Source organism: Balaenoptera ricei, chromosome 15 (assembly GCF_028023285.1).
Source record: "Balaenoptera ricei isolate mBalRic1 chromosome 15, mBalRic1.hap2, whole genome shotgun sequence".
Taxonomy (NCBI): Eukaryota; Metazoa; Chordata; class Mammalia; order Artiodactyla; family Balaenopteridae; genus Balaenoptera; species Balaenoptera ricei.
The window spans coordinates 89,563,200-89,587,862 of record NC_082653.1 but is presented as its reverse complement, the minus strand read 5'-3'; the positions used below and the strand labels follow the sequence as shown (position 1 = coordinate 89,587,862).

The 24,663-nt window shown below is 59.4% G+C and overlaps 1 protein-coding gene across 2 annotated transcripts in view; it reads left to right on the top strand.

The window, feature by feature from the left end:
* The window catches only part of FAM20C (FAM20C golgi associated secretory pathway kinase), a 38,610-nt gene extending 14,252 nt beyond the window's left edge, over nucleotides 1-24,358 (top strand). The window contains exons 4-11 of one of the 2 annotated variants that reach the window (XM_059896532.1): nucleotides 14,863-14,955; nucleotides 15,365-15,480; nucleotides 21,182-21,362; nucleotides 21,565-21,636; nucleotides 21,906-22,015; nucleotides 22,170-22,251; nucleotides 22,870-22,929; nucleotides 23,492-24,358. In XM_059896532.1, the coding sequence (XP_059752515.1) occupies nucleotides 14,863-14,955; nucleotides 15,365-15,480; nucleotides 21,182-21,362; nucleotides 21,565-21,636; nucleotides 21,906-22,015; nucleotides 22,170-22,251; nucleotides 22,870-22,929; nucleotides 23,492-23,741 (964 nt within the window). In that variant the 3' untranslated portion in view covers nucleotides 23,742-24,358. The remainder of the gene's footprint in view (nucleotides 1-14,862; nucleotides 14,956-15,364; nucleotides 15,481-21,181; nucleotides 21,363-21,564; nucleotides 21,637-21,905; nucleotides 22,016-22,169; nucleotides 22,252-22,869; nucleotides 22,930-23,491) is intronic. The other variant, XM_059896533.1, reaches the window with a different exon arrangement.
* Nucleotides 24,359-24,663: the final 305 nt, after the last annotated feature.

Here is a 24,663-nt window from a genome sequence, read left to right as displayed (position 1 = left end):
TGCACTGTCCCTACTCGGATCTCAAAGCAGTGGCCATCATCGTCTTTGATGTCATTAACATGTGGGTTCATTTCTGGTTCCTTAATTCGTAACAACAGTTGAGCTCTAAGCCTATGCGTCCACACTGCGTGAGCGTCCCGGGCTGCCGTCGGGAAGCATCACGACCTGGGCAGCTTAGAGAATCAGGAAGCTCTTCTTCCTCAGTTCCGGAGGCCACAGCAGAAACCACGGTGTCGCAGGACCGCCTCCCCCGAAGGCTTCTGGAGGGTCCTTCCTGCCTCTTCCAGCTTCTGGGCGTGGCTGTCGATCCTTAGCGTTCTGTGGCTTGTGGCCAGGTCACTCCCTTTTCTGCCTCTGTTGTCACATGGCCTCTCCTGCGGGTCTGTGTCCAAATTCCCCTCTTCTTATAAGGACACCAGTCACTGGACTCAGGGCCACCCTGACCCACTATGACCTTTTCTTAATGAATCCCATCTGCCAAGTCCCTATTTCCAAATAAGGCCACAGTCACAGGTCCCCAGGGTTAGGACTTCAACATACCATTTTTGGGGAACACAATTCAACCCTTTCCAACGTCCAGGTAAGACTATATTCCGTGTATACCCACACCTCTTCCCAGTGCCTGGGTGACGAAGGTAGGAAAGAGTTTTCATCTTCACTGTTGATGGGTTCACCCGCCACCCCGCCTGCCTTGGTCTCCTCTGTATGTTGTATGAGGAGGGTCAGTTAGATCAAGGGCAAATATTATCAGTGCTGGTAAAATCCAATACAATTTTAGCTTTACCGACACTTGTAATTCCCCACTTTCCCACCTTCCTAAAATGTACGTTTCTGTCGAGTTGGAACATTCATATGGAAATGCACACAGATGGTAAGCGGATGTTTACAACACACGCCAGTAACCAGGTGACCAGGTAACCAACACCAGGTCAGGACCAACTGACAGCCCCCAGACCCCTGTGGCCCCTGCAGTTTCCTGCTCCCAGGGTGGCTCCTGCACCCCGGTTCCCAGCGAGTGCATCCCCACCCCCTGCCCCCGCCCATGCTGCCCACGCGTCTGAGAGATGCCTCTCCCGTGGCCCGTTGTTCTCGTGGCCAAGCCACATTCCGTTGTGTGAAAACCTCCGGTTTCTTCTTCCCTCTCCTGTTGATGGACTTGTGGGCGGTTTCAGTGAAAGGATGTTGTCAGTGGAGCTGCCCTGCCCGCTCTCGTACTTCTGAGGGCTCATCTGGGGGCAGGGCTGTGCCAGGAGCACAGTGCTGGGTGGCAGGGTCGGGCTCTGGTCAGCTTGGCTTCAGTGGCGCTGCTGTCCGGGGCAGCCATCCTGTGGCCTACACTCCAGCAGCTCATTCCAGGGCAGGGTGTGGTGCCCAGGCTGGACGCCAATGTCTGTGACGGCCGTACACAGAGCCTGGACAGGTCACAGGCCGTGAATGCCCTGTCCCTGTGGACCAGGCCAGGCCTAACCCCACGTCTGGCCCTTGGGGCCTCACTCCCTTTGTTTGCGGGCAGCAGCTCCCCTCTGTCCAGCTCTGGGCGCCTTGGTCCGGAGGGACAGCCGTGTGTGTGGCCTTGCGGGGGGAGGGGCCTGTGTCTGCACGTCCGTCCGGGGGCTGCTGCCCGCCCTGCAGGGACACACGGCCGCCTCTGCCCACCACGCGCCCCTTGTTCGTGCCACGGCCTGGTCCCCCTGCGGCTGCCACGCTCGGCCGCGGCTCTGCCCGCCAGTGAAGCTGTTCCCACACCTGCCCAGGCTTGTTAGGGTTTGACAGCCTCCGCTCTGGCCGGCGAAGCCAGTGCCCCTGTAGCTGACACGTCGCGTTTTACTTTTATCACCAGCTCTCCTTCAAGGAGGAGGAAATTGAGGCTCCGAGGGTTTAAAGGTGAATCAGGAGTGGGAGGCCAGCCAGGGCTTGGTTCCAGGCTCTCGGACATCAGGTCCCAGGCCTGTCAGGCACCGTCAGGCCGGGGCTCGGCCGGCTGGGGACCTGGACGCGGGGTCTCTGCTGGGGAGGCGCCATGCTGCCCACTCCTCCCGGAGGCGTCGCACGTGAAGAGGCTCTAAGTACCTGCACTACTTCTGCAAAGAACAGGGGTGTGTGTGTGCGTGTGTGTGCACGCGCGCATCTCCCGGAGAAACCATCCCTGAGCAGCTGTTTGGAGGCCCAGGAGTTCCTCGTAGCCGAGGTGCACACACAGAGGCAGCTGCAGAAACACCTTCTGGCCAGCCAGCCTTTCTCCCCGCAGAAACCAGAGCCGCCCCCCAACCCCAGCCTGGCCCGCCAGGGGGCAGCGCGGGCCTGAGAACAGGAAGTGCTGGAGGGCAGGGCCTCCCCTGGTGATTTCGACCTCAGCCTGCTGAGCCCCGCTCAGGCCCCGGGCTGGGGCCCAGGGGCGTGAGCGGGCAGCCTCACTGAACTGCCTGCCCTCCAGGCCCCGCCAAGGCCCCCCCCGCCCATGACCAGTGTGTCCAGCTGGGAGTGGCGCTCAGATGGGCGCCCTCTCGGCTGTCTTCCCAGTGCTTGCACTGCCTCTGGTTAGTGACACGGTGGTCCAGACCCGCTGCCGGGCCCTGAGCAGGCCCTGCCCCTCGCTGGGGCGCCTCCGCACTAGGACCGCATCCAGCTGTCGTGAGCACCGGCCCAGGGGAGCCCACTCGCTACAGCCTCGTGAAATGAGCTTCTCCGGGGCCAACACAGGGCAGGAGTCACAAGGGACTTGACTCTGTGAGGTTATCTGTCCCTGGAACAGTTGTCCGATGTGGGAGGCGACAGGAGGGGCTGGCTCTTCCCTGACACCTCCTCCCTCCCCCCTCCCTCCAGGGCTGGCAGGCAGAGGGGCTACGGTGGTGTTCTCCGTGGTCCCCACGTGGCCACCGCGTCGGTGGACCTGGGGCTCTGTGCCTCGTTATCAAAGCATGAAACCACTGCACGCTATTTCCACTCATCACTTTTACGAGGAGAGGATTTAAAGAGGCTCCAATGAAAGGCTGTGCTCCCCTGGCCGCCAAAGAGGGAGCCGTGGCCACGCTTATACTGCAGCACAACTGCTGCTACAGCCCTGCATGGTTAGCGGCCGTCCCAGATTAATGTGTAAAATGCAGTTTTGTTGTCCATGACCCTGTACTGCGTGTTGGTCTCCAGGACCAATTTATATATGAGTCAAACAGCGCCTCTCCTATATTTAATCTCTTTTGATGCTCCCGTCAGACATGCCGCATGGATCCTGTACAGCGGGGGCTGGGCTGTGAGCCGCAGAGCTGCCTCCTTTGCTGAGAGAGGCAGGTGCCACCTCCTGTGGGCCCTGAGCTCCCCTGGGCCTCGACGTCCTCGCCTGTAACAGGGGGCACACCAGGAACACAGCAGGGCGGCCGGGCTGGCTGTTTCCTCCCTGAGCCACTGTGGGATTTAAGTACAGATGGGGTCGCTGGGTCGTTCTGGAACTCTGCACCCCTCTGGCCTGGTCTCATCACCTCAGCTGGTCGCTGGTGCCCAGAGTCCCCTTCCTGCACTTACCTCGGGGGAGGGCCCCACCTCCGCTCCGTATCCGGGGCTGCCCAGTGCCCTGCAGTTTGTCCACAACCTCAGTTGACCCCCCACCGAGCCCTGGGTGTGACGCATCTATGTCTCCAGTAAGCACAGGGCCTAGTGGACCCAGGGGAGCTTCGGGCTCCAAACTCCTGCAGTTAACGTGTGCAGCCCAGCAGGGACGCCGTGCGGGGCTCCCATGGGCTCAGAGCAGCACCCGGTGTCTCCACGTGGCCCCTGCCTGAAGGAGCAGGGCCTCTGAGGGCCGTCCTGGCCTCTGCGGGTGGTGCAAACAGAAAACGTCCAGAGCGGCAGCGCCCGGTGCGCCAGGCCCAGGGGGGCCTCCTCGGCCAGCACAGGCCCTGTGACGGGGTGGGGGGGGGGGGGACGGGTCCTGCGGTTGACCTGTGAGGGTCTGAGCATGCAGGGGGCTCTCCAGCAGCTACTCCAGGTCCAGTCCTTGGTCTTTGGTGCATCTCCACGGCGCCCCCCCCACCCCCACGCCACTGGGAGTGATGAACAGACACCAAGTCTCACGTGGTTGATCACCTTGCAGGCCCCCAGTTGTAGGGTACTTAGGTTGTCTCCAGTTTCATGGGTTACTTTTATAGTCAGAAAGCCGTGGACTTTATTAATTGAAAAACAAGTAACAACCCATCACAGGCTTTTGAGAGACTCTCCCGAGCTTGTCAGCAGCGGGGCGGAGCTGTTGGCCCCGTGGAGGCTCGGGGCAGAGCAGCCGGGACCCCGGCTGAGGCTGCACGACCACCCTGGGCTCTCTGCCCAACGGCACCATCGGGAGCCAGCTGTCCACCTTCGAGATCCACCATCACTGAGAGTAAGTGTCTTGAGGAAACGAGAGGCCAGGAGAAGACTCTGGGGGACAGAGGGGCTCGCCTGAGATGTGGGGGGTTGTTGCCTGAGGAGCGTGGTGCCAGGCCTCGGGGAAGGGTCGCTGGAGAAGGGGCTTCTCCCGCTCCAATCCTTGCTTCGCTTCCAGGGTCCACTGCAAGCCTTCTCCCCGGGGTCCAAGCGTCCCCACGTCCCCATGTGGAGGACATGGTTGCCCCTGTCCAGCTGAGCTCTTAAGCCCCCAGGAAAGGCTGGCCTGGTGCTGCCCAGTCAGGGGCTCCCAAGGGTCCGAGGCAGGGGGACCTCGAGAACAGCACAGCACCACCGCCTCCCACGTGCCGTGGGCGCTGGCACACTTGAGCACTGGGAGGATTCTCTTAGTTGGTCCCCACTGCAGCCCCAGGGGCTCGTCATCCTCGCCCGTTCAGACAGGACCCAGAGGCTCAGGGAGGGAATGGCCGCCCGCAGAGCTGCAAGGCCAGTGTCATGGCCAAGGGAACCGCCTGCCCCGGGCTCCCGGGTGGCTCCATGCGGCTGGCCTGGCCGTGATGCTGGGCCGCTACTGTCCATGGGCTCGAGTGGCCAGGGCACGGTCACTCCGGCTCCCCAAACACCCTGCTGTTTCACCGTCGGCCAAAACTGCCTGATTTGGGCAACCACAGGAGTTCACTGTCTTCAGCTGCTCCTGCAGCTGGGAATTCCTTTGCTTGACAAAATAAAAGAAAAAGGAAATTATTAACAATTCTATAACAGTAGCAGGGAAGCAGGCAGGGAAATGGGTAAATGGTAAGAAGTCAGTAAAACCTGCAGAGAGCGCAGTTCTGGCCCCCGCGCCCTGCTTTGCCCCCATCGAGCAGGTGGGGGGCTGTGCCGGCTCCCAGCGCCCCCAGCCTCGTCAGGACGCCCGCCCCAGCTGACCATGACAAATGTTTCCTTGGGAGCTTCTGGAAAAGATTATCCCCTTTTTTCAAATCAAAGCAAGCAAGTCATTTTTTTCCGCAAACATCCTCCTGAACGGCAGCGTGGAGATTCTCCCTGGTGTTAGGGTCTCTGGGGGCCGTCCCTGAGCTATCGTGAAAGGGGAAGAAGGTGAAAAGAAGGAAAGAAACTCTGGTCTTCATTCCCACATGCCAGAGAAGAAACCAAGTCGGGCATCTCAAGAGCACTTTGATCAGCTGGTTGTTTTTTACACCCTAAAAGGAAATTTTGCAGACCTGACATCTCCTTAAAAAGCCTCGAAAATAAGCTGGAATCGACCCCTACGCTCAGGATTGAGTTTGTTTTTCGTTCAGCAGGAAAAACAACATCACAGCAGTAGCCTTGGTGCTAAATATTTAATACACAGTTTAGTAGATTTGAGCATCTTGTTTTACCTTGAATAAAAAGATGAGTGACGGAGGCTTAAATACAGAAAGAAGAACTAGGGGCCTGTGCTCATGGTTGCCAGGGACAGAGCATTCATTTCCACTCTAATTTCATTCCTTAGTCATGTCCCCAAATTCCGGATGAGCTGGCAGACAAGTATTTAAAACACAGTAGATCTTAAACTTTCAAGCAAATCTCTTTCCCCCCCGGCCCCGACCCTTTGCTTTGGAACGCAAGTCTGAGTCACTGCAATTATTTTTAAATGGAAACGACTTCAGACTTTCTTTGCAGTTACAGATCTTTGAATTGTTTTTAAATTGGTTTTCATGAAATTGACCATAAGAGGTTTGAGTCTCTTCTGAGTTAATTTTTCCACCCAACCATAAGTGAGCAACTTGTCCCCTGTGTCCTACTTTGAACAGCTGTTGCTGTGTCTCTTGGAGACCCAAGGGGAGGGGGATCAGCGGGTGTGAAGGCCCCTCGTGATCACCTGATGGCGGCAAATCGCTCACTGTCCTGATGCTCTGGCTGTGGCTCACGGCGTGGCCGGTCGGGGCATGGGCAGGTCTGTGGGCGAGTAACAAGTTGCTGGGGGAACCCCTCCTTGAGTGTGGTCATCATGAGGCCCATAGCCTTCAGGGAAATCCTCCCCCAAAAGAAAATAGGTTGGTAGGAGTGAACAACAGGTGCTGGAGGTTCTGAATAGGAAGAGAGCGTGCTTTACCAAACAGATCCCCACCCCCGCAGGGGCCAGGACAAGCGTTGCCAAAACTGGCAGGAGATACTGACGGGAAGGTCTCGCCGAGGTAACTGCCAGGGAGCGGCCTCCTCTCCCTTCCAGAACGTCTACCAGCCGAAAACCTGATATTAAACAGCTTAATATATCTCCTTAATGACAAGGTGCTCGCTGTCTGCCGTGTGCGTGATGGGAAGATTGTCCGAGACAGAAGGGCTGATTTCTGCCTCCTTGCCTGCGCCGGGTGAGTCCGGATCCACTGCGCGTCTTGGAGGAACGAGCAAGTGTCTGTCTCCTCGGGTGTTTTGCCGCTGAGGTTGGCCTGGGGGCGGGAGCCAGAGCCTCGTTCCCACGGTGGCCTCTGTCCCCGGGACATCAGGCCACCTGGTTAGGACAAGGGTCTTTGCAGAAGTGATGGAGTCAGGATCTTGGGGTGAGGTGGTCACCTTGGACTCCTGGATGGGCCCGAAATGCAGTCACGTGTGTCCTTGGTTTGGACACAGAGAAACCAGAGGAGGGATGTGGTGATGGAGGCAGAGCTGGGGCCGAGGAAGCTGGAAGAGGCTGGAGGGACCCCCCACCCCCGGAGCCCCTGGGGGGAGTGTGACCCGCCCACGCCCTGATTTTGGATCCTAGTCCTCAGAACTGTGAGGGATGAACTCCTGCCGTGTGAAGCACGTCTGCGGTCACCTGTTACAGTGGCTGCAGGACACCCATCCACGTGCCTCCTGGGCCCCCAGCTCCTGGAACTAGGAGGAGCCATCCCAGGAGGCGGTGGGGATACAGACGCCGCCAGGCTCTCCGGTCCACGTGCCTCGCCCGGCTTTGCCGCTTCCCAGCGGGTGACCCGGCTACAGTGCCTCACCTGTGAGGTGGGTCTAGTCACACTGCCTGCCTTCCAGTGTCCTGACCTGTGTGCGTCAGTGTGGGTGGAACGCTGACAGCAGAGCCGGGTGCTAGAAAGTTCTACAGGAGGGTTTGCTGTCATCAGTAGCTTACTGAATAATGGATAGAAGAGGGCCAGAGGAGGCTGGGTGCACGGGGACCCAGGGTCGGACCCTCGGGAGCACCGCCGTCTGTCTGTGGGCGTCTCCAGGGCTGAGCGGGTACCTGCAGTGACACCTGAAGGTGTGCCTTTCGCGATTGTCACGTGGCCTTGGAAGTGCTCTCATTCTTTCTGCCTCTGTCTTGCTGGGTCTGGGATGCCGGTCCTTCTGCATGACACACAAAAGGTGTATGTGTGGCCCACCTCTCTCTGGGCCTCAGTTTCCCATCTGGGCTCAGGGATCTCGGGGGCCCTTAGCTCTGACGAGGACACGGAAAAGCCTTGTGACAGCTGTGTGTGCCCTGGGCAAATTGCACAGTTGCCCCTTTTCCAAAGTTTCACCCGACGGTTTCCTGTTCTCTCTCCTGGCTCCCGCATCCCCATTCAGCTGGCCTTGGCTCGCCGTGTGCAGCTCGGCAAGTCCGTCTCTGCACACGTTGGTGGGGCAGCCAGCAGCAGGGGGTATGGCGGGGCTCTGCTCCCCTGGCGGCGTCACCCCGAGCCGTCTTACCTGCCCCACTTCACAGAGGCACCAAGGGCGCACCTGCTCCGTCGGCCTGGAGAGGGTGGCAGCCAGGGCAGGCCTGTGTGAGCAGACCCTTCCCCACCAGCTGTCCTCCCAAGGTGTCCAGTGGAGAGAATATGGCCCAGCCCACTCCCCACCCCAGTCCCCCCATCTCAATCCAGGGGTCCCCTTGGACTAAAGCAGGGCCTTGGACCCCAGTGCTGGGCCCTGTATCGGGACCCCTCTGTTTGTGAGCTGAAACCTCTCACTGGCTGTGTAGAGGTCTGTAGGACGTCTGTAGGACGGGGACACTTCACAGGGGTCGTGAGGACCCAGGGAGTGAACGCACGGAAAGCGCTCAGCAAGGCGCTCAGCTCAGAGCAAGAGCCGGAAAATGTTGGCTTTTATTCCTTCGTGGGTTTTGGTCATAAGCTGCCAATTTACTCTGTTTTTAATCAGAGCAAGTTTTCTGTTTTCCCACAAGTTAAAGAATGCTGAGATGTTGACAGTAGCAGTGAGACCAGCAGGGGGGCTGTTGGTCTATGGGAGGGGACGAGGGTCTGACAGCTGTTAAGAGGGGTGCAGCGGTGCAGACCTGCTGGGGGCTGGGCCACGCGTCTGGCAGGAACTGGACACGCTGCTGGGCCCTTCCTCCCACCAGGAGCCAGGACCTTTCTTGGGGACGTGGGGGCGGTTCTTGCAGCCGCACCTCTGGGGCTGCAGCCCCTTGTCCCCTGTGAGCCTAGGCACCTGACCTGGCGGCCGGCAGCCAGCGTCCTCCGGCCTTGCTGTGCGCAGAGGTGGTTCTGATCCCAGAGGAAACGCAGGCTTTCGAGACCCACGCCCAGAGCCATGTCTGACCTTGGGGCCTAAAGAAAGAGCCTAGGACTGGGTCAGACACCCGGGTCCTGACCCAGGGCCGGCCATTTCCAGCTGTGTGATTCTGCAGACGTCCCTCCCCCTTTCCCAACCTCAGACGTCTGTGTCATTAAAACAGGGGCAAAGATCAGAGCCTTGAGGGGCGCCCCAAGGACAAATCGTGCAGCCCAGGGAGGACACACGATGTGTGTTGGATTCTGCCCCCTCGGCTTATGTGAAAACAGAGGTACTTCTCTCAAAACATTCTGCGTCACTTCTTAAAAGTGTAGTGCATTTCAGCGTGACCAGATCTGGAGGAAACAGACGGAATTTCACAACCTCTCCAAGGTTGCTAAATCACTGTGTCCTTTGTGCTGCTTTGGTGTTGCCAAAGATTCCATACGCCTTTCCTGTTGCTGCAGTAAAAAAATTACCACAAATTTAGTGGCTTAAAGCAACACAAGCTTGGTCTCTTACGGTTCTGGAGGTCCGAAATCTAAAATGGATCTGTGGGCTGTGGGCTTCTGGAGGCTCTGGAGTTGGCTTCCTGCCGAGGAATGCAGGCTCCTCTAGAAGCTAAAAAAGAAACAGATTCCCCCCCAGAGCCTCCAGTGTAGCCTCTTCTGCCTTCAAATCTCCCTGTGCTTCCCTCTTATAAGGACGCTTTTGATGACATAGGGTCCATGCAGATAATCCAGGATAATCTCCTCATCTCAAGATCCTTAACTAAATCACATCTGCAAAGTTCCTCTTGCCATTTAAGGTACCCGTATTCACAGATTCTGGGGATTTAGATCACAGATTTCCTGGGAGAGGTCAACATAGCAGTCATTCTCACTTTAGTGTGAATAACCACAATCAGGTAGTGTTGTGCTTCCTTCCGAGCTAAGGGAAGTCCCTCTAAAGGAAGGGGGTTTGGGTGTGGTCAGCTCTGGAGAGGAAGGAGAGAGGGACATGCAGGAGGCCCTGAGAACTGGTACCAAGCAGCCTCTCACTAGGGTTTAGCGGGTCTGGGCTTTGAGGGTATCAGGGACCGCCCTCCAGTGCCTGCTTTCTGGTGGCCTTGGGGCTCCATCTGACTGTCTGAGCCAGGCGGAGTGTGAAGTTCCAGGGCCTTCCTGAGAGGAGGAGTGGACCCGAACCTTCCTCGGACCCTGGCCCTTCCCACTTCCACCAGTTTCTACCTTTCTTCCCTTTTTAACCCCAGTTGCCGTTGCCAAAGCCATCTTTCACTTCAACAGGCACCTAATCCGTGGTTTGCCTCATTCCTCAGCTGCTGTCTGACCAGGAAGTCAGCCTTAACACCTTTTCATTTTCCTGCCTTGCAGTCCCGAGGCCAGGGTGCCCCACTGAGCTCCGAGGCAGCGGGAGGGGGCCTCCAGGTGCTGGCTGCTCCACGTGTGAGGGCAGTGGGCCCCGGGAGGCTCCTCCCGTGAGGTCTCAGTGTATCCCAGGGGAGGGGCTGCCACCGGCCTTGCTCCCTCTCAGTCAGTGGGGGAGGGCCGTGACTCCTGGGCTCCAGGTGCCGTTCCGGGAAGTGCTGGTCCCTGGCCCCTGGGCTCCCCACCCCTCGTCAGGGCGAGCCCTGGGTGCTCAGCCAACTCCAGAGGGTCCGATAGCATCTCCTTTTCACATCTCCATGCCCCCCTCCCAGGAAGATGCCTGGGGCGGGCCACACCCCACACCTGCCCTCCTGCACCTGAGCGCACCTTCCGCCGGGACACCTGGAGGAAGAAGAGGCTGCCAGGTGACCCGGTTCAGCCAAGTCCAGTCTCCTGCCTGGTGCTTTGGGTTCAGTAGTTTTCCAAAGTACCTGCTGTTCCCCAGTGCAGCCCAGGAAGCGGCAGGAAGGTGGCCGGCCCCCCATGGAGGGGCTCATGGTCCACCTTCTCCCTACTCAGTGCAAGGAAAGAAGTCCCAGCCTCCCCAGTGGGACCGGTGCCCCTGGCCCCTGGCATCCCACAGACGCTCCCAGGTTGTCCCTTGCTCAGCACCTGGGCCCTGAGGTGTGCCAGCGTCCTCCCCACAGCAGATAAACAGAACTCTGAGACTCCCTGAGTTGTCCCAGGCGTGAACTGGCTGGTAAGGACCTCCGCCAGGAGGTAAGCAGAGCTGCCTTCCTGTGAATGGCCCGGGGACGGAGGTCACCGGAAGACCCCAAGGCGGGAGATGGGAAGGAACCAGGAACTGTTCTGGAACCTGGTCACAGTGCCTTCAGGAAGTGGCAGCTTTTCCCAGAGCAGCAGGGCTCAGAGCCACCTGCATTCCACGTGTGTGACCTGCTCAGAGGGGTGGGCCAGGGTGAGGGAGAGGGAACAAAGGCCAAAGCACTGGTGATGGTGATGATGGAGATGGTGATGATGGTGATGACGGCCTGGCCGAGAAAGTGGAGGAAGGAAGGTCCACTGGGAGGGCCGGCAGAGCCCTGTTGGGTCAGGGGAGCCATGAGCTAAGTGGAGAGGCAGAGCCTGGGAGACAGAGGGCAGAGAAGGACCCAGGCCCCACCTTCCACCCAGTGAGGATATACGGGCAGACAGAGGGACGGTCAGAGGGAGCAGAGGCCTCAGAAAGGCCGTCCGCTAGATCTGCACTGTCCAGGACAGTAGCCACCAGCCACATGTGCCTGTTAATGTGTAAGTCAATTAAAATAAAATGTGAAAGTCGGGTCCTGTGTCCAACATCTGGGTGTGCCTGTGAGCTATAGAGCATGTCCATCGCCGAGGAAAGTCCTGCTGGGCTGGGGAGGGCAGTGCAGACCACGCCGAGAAGCAGAGTCAGTGACCCGGAGCCCCTGGGCGGGGCGAGGCTGGCTGACCCCCTGGCAGCACAGGCGAGAGCTGTGCTGCCAGCCCCGGCATGGCTCCGGGGCCTCTGAGGGCCCACAGCTTCGTACGTTTTTGTAGGGTTCTCTTCGAGGGGCTCTGCCCCAGGAGCTGGTGGTGAGTTGTGATGTATTTTCCAGCGAAAATAATTCTTAATTCCAGGACAGACTGAAAAACTAAAAGGCCGGGGACGTATCGGGGGGGGTTTGCAGGCTGTGCAATTGGGAGCCGCTGCCTTGCGGGGAGGGCTGTTCTGCGGTGTGCAGGGAAGAAAGCTGGCTTAAATCTGCAGCAGCCCTTTTCCACTTAAAACGTCAAAGTCCGTAGAACCAGTGTTGTGTAGACAGTGCTTGGCTCGACCAGGGATTCTCAGTTGAGCCAACCACCACCTTCAATCTCAGAAATACCCAGCCCTCCAGCCGTTGCAGACCCAGGGCATGGGTGGCTTCCAGTGAGGGAGGCTCACATATTTAATTCGACCCCCAGTGTTTTTTAAAAAAGGAAATTTACTTGCCGGCATTTAAAAGCCAGGAGATTCCACCAGGAAGCCGGGACTTGGTCTCCTTGATGTCTCAGGAGCCCTGGCCAGCGCGGCCTTCCCTTCTCCCGGGCGCCGAGCAGTCCCCGCCCTGGGTGCCAGCCCCCTGCAGGGTCTGCGACTGGGAAGTGCACGCCAGCCATCTCCAGCTCAGCCGGGTGACTAGGTGGCCTGTGCCTCGGTCACCAGCGGCCATCTGCAGCGTATCCCTAAGTGGCTCACGAGGGGACTGGTGCAAGGCCAGGGTTGTCCCCAGCCAGAGTCCTGCCCAGGCCAGAGTTACACCGGCTGGAACTGTGAACGCTGGTCTGTTCACAGAGCCACAAGCTGGTTCCTGGAAAGGCTGATTCAGGTGACGTTTGGGGAAGCACGGGGAAAGGGGCTCGTCCCGTCAGGAGCTCTGAGAGCACAGGGAGCGAGGGACCCCCCAGTGGACGTGCAGCCCGCTGGACTGAGGCCTGGGTCTGGTCCTCCCCGCGTGGCCTCAGTTTCCTGAGGGTGGCTCTCCAGTACTCAGTACCTGTGCGTGTGCGAGTGTGTTTAGCAGTGACGTCGGCTGGCAGTTGGGTCCAGATGCTTGGGGTCGGGGGGTCTCTGGTCAACTCGAGCTGCATTTTGGAGAGTAAGGACTCAGGGAAGACAGGCTGGGAGAGTTAACCTGGGGAAACGTGGTGAGTCTCCTGTCGCTGGCGCATTCAGGCCCATACTGGACAGCCTCCGCCTTGAGTGGGAGGTGTGGGCCAGGTCATGTGAGGCCTTGACTCTCGCCCGATCTGTGTTTCCCAGCTCGGAAGATCGCTGGCATTTGGTAAATTCTTATGAGGTTGAGGGTTGGGTTTCCTCCCTGGGTGCCGCCAGGTGGCCACCTGGGGAAATTGTCCCTGGCGGTGGAGGCAGGGCACGGAACGGACCTGGATCTCACGCAGGGAGCGTGTTTGCTCCCAGATGACTTTGGACAGTGGGCACACGTCCCAAAATGTGAGGTCAAACACTGGCCCTCACCGTGTTTACCCCCAGGCGCCTGCTAAGCACTGATGTTTACAGGGTGATGTCCACCCTTCAGCAGAGCCCTGCACGTGGCCTCCTGCCCCTTGGCCGGGCGGAGGGGCTGTCTGCCGCTCACGGTGGGGCCCGGCACATTAGAGCCGACAGGCTCCTGGCGCTCCTTAGTCCTTACATCCTGGGGGGACGTGGAGTCCGGGGAGGGCCAGGCGGTGCCCCCCTGCCCACACACACTGCGACGGGGGCGGCCAGTGCAGCGCACGGCTTCCCGGAGGTGGTGTGGGGCGGAGCACACGGCTGTCTGCTCACCAGCCTGGGAGGGGCGGGACCAGCGGTGGCCGTGCTCACCGTGGCGCCGTGGAAGGCTTGTGAAGGAGCTGCCTCGGGCGGCGGGGGGACGTGCGCTGAGAGCTTAGCCAGCAGCCCTCACAGTGCAGAGCGTGGCGCTGTGCTGCGAACCCCGTGGGCGAGGCTGCAGCTCTGGTGAGCCTTCACGGTGCTCAGGTGCGCTCCAGCGGGGCCGTTACCCAGACTCCGAACTCCTTTGACCGAGGACTCCTTTTGTGCTGGGCGCCTGCGGGCCTGGTGGGGTGGGACACACATTTGGGAACGCCGACTGAGCCGCTGGGAGACATGGAGGGAAGGTTTTTCCAGGGAGATGGAACAGCGGAGCGGAGGCCTCAGAGCAGAGGCCCAGGAGACAGTGTGGTGACCTCACCTCCACTCAGGGACATGGTGAGACCCAGGGCAGGGGCGGAGGCAGGCCACTCGTCTTGAATGCCAGGGTGCCCTGGGGACACGGACAGCGGTCACCTCGCGGGCTTGAGAGACGGGTCCTGCAGTCCTCGTGCCTCCTGCACACCCCCGGGGAGCCCTCTGTCCAGGCAGCGGCCGGGCAGCGAGAGCAGGTTGGGATCAGTTTGCACAACCTGACCCGGGCCCCGGCTCACACCCGGGGAAGTCGCTTGCTCAGGGCGGGTCCTCTGCTGCCTGGCCACCCTCGCCAGCAGCCTCTCCTGAGAAATCTGCGTTTGGTGGCCTGGATGGTGGGCGGTGGTGGGGGGGTGTTGATCATCATTTAATGACCAGCCCCTGTGGTTATTAAAGCCTGATGGGCAGAGTCTGCCTGTTTCCACAGTGCAGACACTTCTAGGCTTCAGGCTCCCAGCACGAGGTCGCAGAGGTGGGCTGGGAACAGGTGTCCCAGCACGGGTTTCCACCTGCAGACAAGAGGAGCAGCCTCAGCTCAGGAAATAGCTGGGACATCGTGAGATCTAAGTGGTTATTCTTAAATGCAACTTATTTAGCTGTAGGTTTAATTTTTTTTTTTTTTTTTTTTTTTGGCCGTGCCACACAGCTTGTGGGATCTTACTTCCCCAACCAGGGATTGAACCCGCACCCTCGGCAGTGAAAGCTTGGAGTCCCAACCATTGGACCACCTGGGAATTCCCTATATAATTTAATTTTTAACGATGACTACATCTAACAACTTGTTCCCAGAATCCTTGGGAATTTGACAGTCAGCTCCCCGGAGTTGGTACGAGCCCCACGCCCCCTTCCACTGGGAGGATTTCCCTATGATAAACTCCTGTTTTGTTCCATTTTCTCCAGGCAAACGAGGGAGCAGGAGACACCCCCTGACTTCTTCTATTTCTCTGATTACGAGAGGCACAACGCAGAGATCGCTGCCTTCCACCTGGACAGGTGAGCCCTCCCGCCGGCACCCTCGTGGCATTGTCACCCCATGGCCGTGCCCTGCTGTGTGCCTGGCCGACAGGAGTTGCCCAGGTGACCCAGGGTAGAGAGCCGGCCGTCGGGAATAAAGGAGAGAAAAGAGGAGACTCACAGGGCATCAGCCTCTCTAGCAAGACCGAAGGTCATGAGTCTCACAAAACTGGGCTCCTTCCCTCCATGATCACCTGTCTCAGGGCAGCTCTGCCAGCAGAACGCAAATTCCTTCTGGCCTCACAGGCCCCTTGCTGCTAGGGAGGAGGGTAGGCAGCCAACGTCAGGGGTCTGGGACTAACGGAGGAGAGTGAGGTGTCCACTCAGCTCCGGTGGGAGCGGCTGGAGGGTACGGAGGTGAGGACTCCTTTCCCTGTCCTTCTGCCAGGATCCTGGACTTCCGCCGGGTCCCTCCCGTGGCCGGCAGGATGGTCAACATGACCAAGGAGATCCGGGACGTCACGCGGGACAAGAAGCTGTGGAGAACCTTCTTCATCTCCCCAGGTAACCTCACTCCCCAGGTAACCTCACTCCCCAGGTAACCTCACTCCCCAGGTAAAACCTGCCCCTGCACCACGTGCGGTGCTGGCTTCAGCTGCTGTGTTCCAAGTCACCGCGTGCCACACACCCTAAGTCTAAAAGTTGCCAGAAGCGTCTTGATCATTCCTGACTCTGCCCCCTGGGCTGGCATAGGTGCTGTTTCTACCAAAGGCAAAAGGAAATCCGCAGCCTCTTGGGGGGTGTCCTGCAGGTGGTCCAGCGAGAGGGGAACTCCGTTCTTTGGACTCCCCCAGATTTAAAACATCCCGGAAAGGCCCTCCCACAGTGGCAAGTGCCGGTGGGGAGCAGCAACTTCACCTGGTCCCCTGGAGGGTTGGCCCTGGTTCCCCTCGCACTCGGGTACCCTGCACGCTTCATGTACCATGAGGTGCTGACGTTTGTGAAAACCTCCAAGACTTCATATTATAAACCTTAAATGCACACATAAACGTAAGTCTCGCTCTGCTGAGTTACCTGCCCCAGCCTGTGCAGATGTGGCACTTGGGGCTCCACGATCCGCCCGTCCCTTTCCCAAGCACTTCCTTTGCGCCAGACCCTGCGCTGAGCTGCCCCAGGTGCCCACACTCACTAGGCTTGAGCCGTGGGGAACTCTCTTGTATTTCATCCTGGAACATTTTGAGTTGTCCCGGTGACACCGGCAAAGCAGAGTGGAGTGGCCCAGCTGGGACACCGAGATCCACAGAGAGTGGACCTCGCGCCCCGCGCCCCTGCAGGAATGCCTCGGCCATGCCTGGCACCCACCCCAGTTAGTACATGCCGACAGAAGCCACATGAGGCCCTGGATTGTCTGTGTCTGAGGACCTGCTGGCGAATAAAAGCCCGGCCCAGAAGCTCCTTTCTCATAGATTGATGTTCGGATTGACACACTCGGCACGCTTCCCGGCTGCATTCCTAAATTCATCAGAATTGAGGCCCGCACGTCCTTAATTTCATGAAGCCCCATCCTTGTCATCCAGTGCCCACCGAGAGCCTCGACTGGTTCCTCCTCTCAGCGCCCATAAAGAGAGGAAAGTAGGGCAGAAACCCACCCACTCGCCCGAGGCAGGATGGTTTTCATTCCCTTTTGCGTCAGTGTCTCACTCATGTGACCAGAAAGCAAAGGGCAAGGTGAGAGCCTTTGTGTCGGGAGGGGTCTCTGAGGGCTTTCCGGTCGCCTTGCCCGTGCCCGAGCTGCGTGGATGGGTGGGACAGGCCTGTCCGGGGGCGTGTGCCCCTGCCTCCGTCATGGCACAGGTGGGAGGGTTCAGGTGACGCAGCCACAGCGGCAGGAGCCCCAGCCTCGCCGAGCACCGGCGTGGGATTCCTCACTCAGGCCCTGGGGTGGCCCGTCGTTTCCACATCCCCATTTTTAAATGGCTTAACTGACGTTTGGAGTCTGAACTATCCCCATGGTTGAGATGGTGACCGTGTCTGTCCCCCGGAGTCCCCTCCCGCCCCTGCGTCCCCCAGATGGCCTGGGACCCACCTTCTATCTGTGTTGCTTCTGCCAGTGGAGGGTGGGTGGCGTTGGGCATGTTCTTTGTCTTTCCCTCGACGTGGTTATTTTGAGAGTCATCCACACTGTTGCCTGTCCCCACATTTTCTCTTTCATTTCTGAGCTCTGTCCCGACAGTTGAGGGCCCTAAGCAGAAGGGATGATATAACTTGCCACAAGGAGAGGGAAGGATTGAAGTTTGAAATCTCGAGAAAGGGACACAAATCAAGGGGTTTCTGTGCTGGATTTCACTTCCTCTGGGGCAGAGGGGCCTCCAAGCTGATGCCCGCGCCGTGTTCTCCTGGGGAAAGGCAGCCTTGGCCTGGGCTTTGAGTGGGGACTCCTTTCTACAACCAGAAGATGGAGTCAGTCGTTAGCGTAAGCAGATGAGCTGAGATGCGGGCGTCCCACCCTGTCCTCCGCACGAATCGTGACTGTCGGTCTCCCTGGTTGTCCCCGCGTACACGGCCTGATGCCGACAGCCTTCCTCACCCTGAGCAGAGCCGTCACTCTGCGGTCGGTACCGACAGCTGGACCCACTCAGGTTCCCAGCTCCCAGCTGCTCTCCCAGGCCCCGCGGGTTTATCCGAGAATCCTGCTTGGCGCCCGAGCTCCCCGCCTGGGTCGCGCTCCTGAACCCTCTCCTCGGAGCAGCTTGGCCTGCCACTCCTGACACCACCCGCTCTGACCAGACTGTTTCTGTTCCCACCGCCCCTGCTCTGTCAGCCAGATTTCTTCCTGAAAGCCCTGCGAAAGGTTTGGTTTTCTCTTAAGCAGCAGGATAACAGGAGCCAGCTTTGATCTCATTTTGGAAAATGAAATCTGTTGGGATTCATTTGGACCACTTTGGCTCTGCTTGCACTTCTGCACCCATCGGAGGCCAAAATCGCCATAGATGCCGAGCTTCCCTGGAGACTTTAATCCACGCCAACTCCCTTCCGCCTCCAGGGGCCTGAGTGGAGGTCAGGGAGCCCGAGGGGGTGAGAGGTGGAGGCGGCCCTCCTGCCGGTGGACCCGGGGCAGCAGTTGAGTGGCCGGAGGTGCAGGGCTACGTTGGGCTGTGGGACAGCTGAGTGCCTGCCACTGTGGGGCTGCGCGGAGGCCAGCAGCTGGAGCCCACGTCTTCTACGGAACACGTTTCTTGTGCTTTCCCGGCAGATATCTATGGACGTGCCTCATATCCCGAGCTCAGCCCGCGTCCTCCTGTGCAAATCTGTGGGCTTCTACAGGGGCCCCGTGTGAACCCCCCAGGAGCCTCTCCTGCCCCCTCCCAGCCACTCAGCCCCACTTTTATTTTTTTTTATTTTTTTATTTTATTTTTTTTAATAGTAATCTTTTATTTATTTATTATATTTATTTTTGGCTGTGTTGGGTCTTCGTTTCTGTGCGAGGGCTTCCTCTAGTTGCGGCAAGCGGGGGCCACTCTTCATCGCGGTGCGCGGGCCTCTTCACTATTGCGGCCTCTCTTGTTGCGGAGCACAGGCTCCAGACGCGCAGGCTCAGTAGTTGTGGCTCACGGGCCTAGTTGCTCCGTGGCATGTGGGATCTTCCCAGACCAGGGCTCGAACCCGTGTCCCCTGCATTAGCAGGCAGATTCTAAACCACTGCGCCATCAGGGAAGCCCCAGCCCCACTTTTAAATCGGCTCTTTTCCTGCCATGTCGGCCGCTGTCTGGCTGGGTGGTCACTGGGCCTCTGTCCACACACTGTGGTCAGTGTCCAGAGTCCCACTGAGGGCCAGAGGGGTTCCCAGAACTGCACCCGGGCATCCTCAGGCCCCTCCCCAGAAGCCCTGCCCCACATGACATCTTGGCAACCTCCAGCCGGCAAACCCCTGAAACATTCAGAGAAGGGCGTGCCTGGAGCCTCCGGGACCCTCAGGCTGGCGGGTGTTGGGACCTCCTGATCCTCTCTCCGAGACGAGGCTCCCTGCCCAGGCAGCGCATCTCATCCAAGTCCTCTGGGGGCTGGAGCAGGCAGGCCCTCCTGGTGACCTGGCCCCGGCCACCCCGAGCTGTCTGTCTTGAGTGTCATTATTAAGATGAGCCAGGACTACCTCCTCAAGCCCCCTTCTCTCCACGTGCAGGGCGCTGCCGTGACCGGCCCCTCACTCCTCCCTCGGGTCACAAGTTTAACACTCAGCCTCAAAACTGCTGCAGTCCCCGTTCAGAGGAGACCGAGGCACAGAGAGGTGAAGGGCCTCCCCCGAGGCTGCACAGCTGAGAAGCGAGAGGCTATGGGCTATCGGAGCCCCACCCTGGACGTCCCTTTAGAGACTGGATTTGGGTCTCTGATGAGGAAGAGGCCGTGGGCCCAAGGGACTGCCTCTCTTTTCACATGAATCCATCTAAAGCCAGCTTAGGCTATTAGAGGGACAAATTCCAGGGCTCAGAAAAGTATTTTCCTCCTGAAAATGGGCTGAGATTGAACTGTGTCCACACAGACGAGATCTCAGGCTGATCTTCCTTTGATCGCCCGACAGTCATGACTCAGCAGCAGCTGCGAGACCCTGAGGTGGGGGAAGCGGGGTGTGTGGGAACTGGCTCCCATCCCCGTGTCCTGACCTGGCTGAGACCCTTGAGTGTTCAGAGGAACCGCCAAGCCTGTGCTTCCATTCCAAGGGGTGTGACTGCTGCCTGTAGCCAGAGAAGGTCACAAGTGTCACTCGGGCAGGATGTGCAGCAGGAGGGGGGACCCCTGGCCTGGAAACCAGCCATTCGCGCAGGGAAGGGGCTTGCGGTGGTGCCTGGGGCTCTGGCCCTGTATTTCTGCACACCCCAGTCTCGGGGTTTGTTTCCCCAGCAAAGGAAGGAAGTGATTGACCCTGAGAACATGGTTCCGTTGGTAAATGCACGGACAGACCCACCGCGCCCAGCACTGAGGCATGGCTGCGGCTTGCTCCCCGCCCAATGCTTCTCAAATCACTCTTCTTTGTGGGGATATAATCCACACGTCGTAAACCCAACATTTGAAGTGTGCCGTTCAGTGGTTTTTAGTACATTCTCAGTGCTGTGCAAGTCACTACTCTCTGATTCCAGGACATTTGCTCACCCCAAGAGAAACCCCGTCCCTATTCAAAGTCACCCCCACTCTGCCCTGGCAGCCGCCAGTGTTTCCGCATGGATTTGCCTGTTCCCAGTGTTGCACGTAAGCGGTGCCTGGCTTCAGCCACTGGGCATAATGCTCATGGTTCATCCACATGGTAGCAGGTGTTACACTTCATTCCTTTTGTGGTTTAATATTGTTCCATTTTATGGATAAACCACACTGTGTAGATCTGCCCATCCCTTGACGAGCATGTGGGCTGGTTCCCCTCTGACTGCCGGAATGGCCTGCTGTGAACACCTGTGTGCAAGTGTCTGTGTGGATGTGTGTCTTCATTCCTCTCGGGCGTGTGCCTGGGAGTGGGATGGCCGGGTCACGTGGTAGTTCTGTGTCCAACTTTCTGACTGTTTTTCACAGCAGCTGCACCATTTGACATTCCCACCAGCACTGTGTTAAGGATCCAATTTCTCCACACCCTCAACACACTAGTTATTATCTGTTCTTTTGATCAAAACTATCCTACTGGTTGAGAAATTGTGGATCGGATTTGCATTTCCCTGGTAACTAACGGCGTCGAGCATCTTTTCGTGTCCTTGTTGGCCATTTCTATATTTTCTTTGGAGAAATACCGTTTGAACTCCTTTGCCCATTTATTGATTGGGTTGTTCATCTTTTCGTTACTGAGACGTAGGAGCTCTTTATTGATTGGGTTGTTCATCTTTTCGTTACTGAGACGTAGGAGCCCTTCTGTGTGCAAATACTGGATGCTTACGGTTTGCGAGCATCTCCCCCCCGGCTGAGTCTCACTTTTTTTTCTTGGTATGAGGACCTTTTTCAAGCCACTGGACAGAATCTCCACAGACTCCAGACTTAGTTTCGAGGGTGCCGAGAAAGAGCTCAGGTTCAGATCCGAGCTCTAAGTCCCGAGCTGTGTGGCCCCGTGGTCTGTGATGCGGGGTTGGAGCAGGCGGCTGAGGTCAAGCGTGAGAGTGTGGGTGAGCCCTGCCCAGGGGAGGGCCGAGTCGGATGTGGTGCAGACACGCTGGCCCAGGACGGGTGCCCGGGAGGGGCCGGCACGGGGACGCTGCCCGAGGGGCCCCGCTGACGGCGTGTCCCCCACCCACAGCCAACAACATCTGCTTCTACGGGGAGTGTTCCTACTACTGCTCCACGGAGCATGCCCTGTGCGGGAAGCCAGACCAGATCGAGGGCTCGCTGGCTGCCTTTCTGCCTGACCTGTCCCTGGCCAAGAGGAAGACCTGGCGGAACCCCTGGCGACGCTCATACCACAAACGCAAGAAGGCAGAGTGAGTCGGGGGCACGTTGGGCCGGGGACTCCAGGATCCTGACTCCCCGGGATCTCCAGAGGGCTGGCTTCTGCCTGACCTGCAGCAGGGAACGAGCTCGGTGTGAGGAGCGGCGGGGCCAAGTGTGTGGGAGCAGATGCTCAGATGGGCCCATCGCTTGGGAACTGGGTGCTCACTGGCCACTGGGATCTCTCCGTGTTAGGACGAGGCTTCAGACCCCTGCTCTTCTTGCAAGAGAGACACAGTCCCTCCAGCCACGGAGACGTCCTTGCAAGTGTGCTGTCCAGCCCCCCCCCCCAAATACGTGGCCTCCGCGTGGTGTGGCTCCATCACCTCCCAGCCCCATGCTCCTGTTAACGCAGCCTCAGCCCACCGCTGGCGGGTGTCATCTGCAGACACTTTGTTCTGCGGTGACACCTTTTCTCACCCGGTCCCTCTTGCTGCCCCGTGAACCCGGTGTACCGAGCCGGGCAGCCCCAGAGGCTGGTTGGGTCCTCCTTGTGTACAGAGGAGCCTGCGCCTCTCATGCCGGCTCCCCTGCAGGTGGGAAGTAGACCCTGACTACTGCGAGGAGGTGAAGCAGACGCCGCCCTACGACAGCAGCCACCGCATCCTGGACGTCATGGACATGACCATCTTCGACTTCCTCATGGGTACGTCCGGGGCCACCGGCCTGCCCTGGGAACGCCTGGCACAGATCCACCGCGGTCCTGCTTGTACCTGCTTCCCCCGGCTTGGAGGCCAGACGGGGGAGGGAGGGGACGCTTCTGAGCTGCACACAGGCTCCCAGCAGGCTTGTCCCTACAGGCAACATGGACCGCCATCACTACGAGACCTTCGAGAAGTTTGGGAACAAGACGTTTATCATCCACTTGGACAATGGGAGAGGGTGAGTCCTTCCAGACGCAGGGAAGGGCTGGCCGTGTCCCCACCCAGGCCTGGGGGAGCGCGCGCTCCGTGGGGAGGGACGGCACAGGCCCCAAAGGCCCCCCTATGTGACACAGGGTTCTGGCCAGGACTCCTGTGAGCCTGTGAGCTGGGGAGACTGAGGCCTGGAGTGGGTGTGTGTGCAGGGGACAGGCCACTCCAGTGGTCAGAGCTGCAAGTTCTCAGACTCCTCAGGGGAATCAGCTCTGGGCACCTAGGCAGTTACGTCTGTGGGTCACTCGTTCACAGCTGTAAAAGATGCCCCTGCAGCTAGACCCTAGGCTGACCCGCCCTCGAGCCTTCTCCACTCAGCCTGCCCAGGACCTCTCACTTTTGAACTTCTGCTCAGTCCAGTGGCCAGAAGGTCAGGCTGCTTTCAGGCACCTGCCTCGTCCCAGGCCCTGCACCTGGGGCTGGACAGCAGGGGCCAGGCCGCACTGCCAGGCCCCCACGGACCTCACAGCCTGGCAGGGCCCACACGGGTACCGCCTGCTCTGATGCTTCTGTCCCCATGCTTGGGCTCTGCGCACGGTGTCCCCCTGCAAGCGGCCTCTCCACAGCTCTGCTCTTCTTCCCGCAGGTTTGGAAAATACTCCCACGATGAGCTTTCCATCCTGGTGCCTTTACAGCAGTGCTGCAGGTGCGGCTCTGCCCCTCCCCGAGGGCCCCACCCCTGGGCTGGCCCTGTCACTGCGCAGGAGGCCGGAGGCTGCCGCGGCCGCAGATCAGGCCAAGCCTTCCCATCCCCACCCTGGCAGTTCCCAGAGCTCCTCCCAGGACCCAGCTCCTTGTCACCCTAATAGCCCACCTTGCAGAGGAAGACACCAAAGCCCCGGGCTCCCACTCTGCCACCTTTCTCGGGGCTCCCAACCCAGCTCCTCCTTTAGCAGATGGGGAAACAGGCTGTGGGGCTAAACACCTGCTCGGCTCCGGGGCAGCTCCGTGTCGCCCGGCCCAGACAACGAGCAAGCCAAGCCGAGGCTGCTTCCCTCCCCCCAACCATCTGCCGGGAATAACGAGGGCCCGTTGGACACTGCTGGGCCCACACGGGCCCCTCTTGGAGGCAGGACCCTCACCGCGTGCTTCTGAGAGGCCGGGGCTGGAGTGGGCCAGGGGCCGAGCCGGCGCCCCTGCTCGGGGCAGCTGCAGCTGACGGCCAGGCTCCTCCTCCCAGTGCCGGCCTGACGTCGTTCTCCCTGCAGGATCAGGAGGTCCACGTACCTGCGGCTGCAGCTCCTGGCTAAGGAGGAGCACAAGCTGAGTCTGCTGATGGCCGAGTCCCTGCGCGGGGACCGCGTGGCCCCCGTCCTGTACCAGCCACACCTGGAGGCTCTGGACCGGCGGCTGCGCGTCGTGCTGCAGGCGGTCAGGGACTGCGTGGAGAAGGACGGCCTGCACAGCGTCGTGGAGGACGACCTAAGCCCCGAGCACAGAGCCTCTGCCAGGAGGTAGTGACCGCGAGCCGTGGCCAGGCCAGCTGCCGGGCACACGGGCCAACGCAGGAGCGGACGGGCTGCCCGGGGACGCGTGCCCCTCACTTTGCAGACCAGGGCGGGCCGGCGGGAGCACGCTGCCCCCGTGGACAGCGGCAGCCTGGCGGTGGGCCACCACCCTTTCGTATGGAAAGGAAGTCTTTATTTACTATTTTGTATTTATACCTGGTGTAAATGTACATAAATAGAGACATCTCTGCAGACCCCGACCACCCAGCAAATCCCACGGAGGGCCGCCCAGCAGGGCCAGGTGCTCCTGCGAAGGGCTCCCACTCTGGACCGAACGTACAGTAAAAACTCTCCTCGCTCCCCGGGGCTGAGAGTTGTCTGGGGCTGCAGGAGGCTCCTGAGGCTGTCACGGACTCACGTCGACCGATGAACACCATGTAGGCGTTGGGCGACGTGAAGGACCCATTTCCTGGCTGCCCAGGCTGTCTTCACAGCACCTTCTGACTTGCTTCGGAAGCCTGTGCACGTGTGTGACACGGTCACGTGGCCAGGCAGCTGGTTACTTTCACGGCATTTTCGTGGAATAGTTTGCAATGTGGTAAAAGTGCAATAAAGATTCAGCAAGTGTGTGCTGGGGCCTCGCTGGGGTCTGGGTCCCTCACTCCGTGGTGCTCAGCTGCCTGCCCACCCACCCTCCAAAAGAGTGAGTCCTAGAACCAGGTGTGGCCCAGTGTCCAGGCTGGAAGGAGGGGCTTGGGGTGGCGGGGACAGCCTGTCCCGCTCTTGGTGCGGCTGCTGCCAGGGAGCTGAGTGGAGATCCCTGAAGTCACACGTGGGCCCCAGAGTCTCTACAGGCCTGGCATCACGTGGGCACCGTGTTTACCCAGCAGGAGCCAGGACAGTGGTGGCTGGACTGGCCACGGGGACGGCGA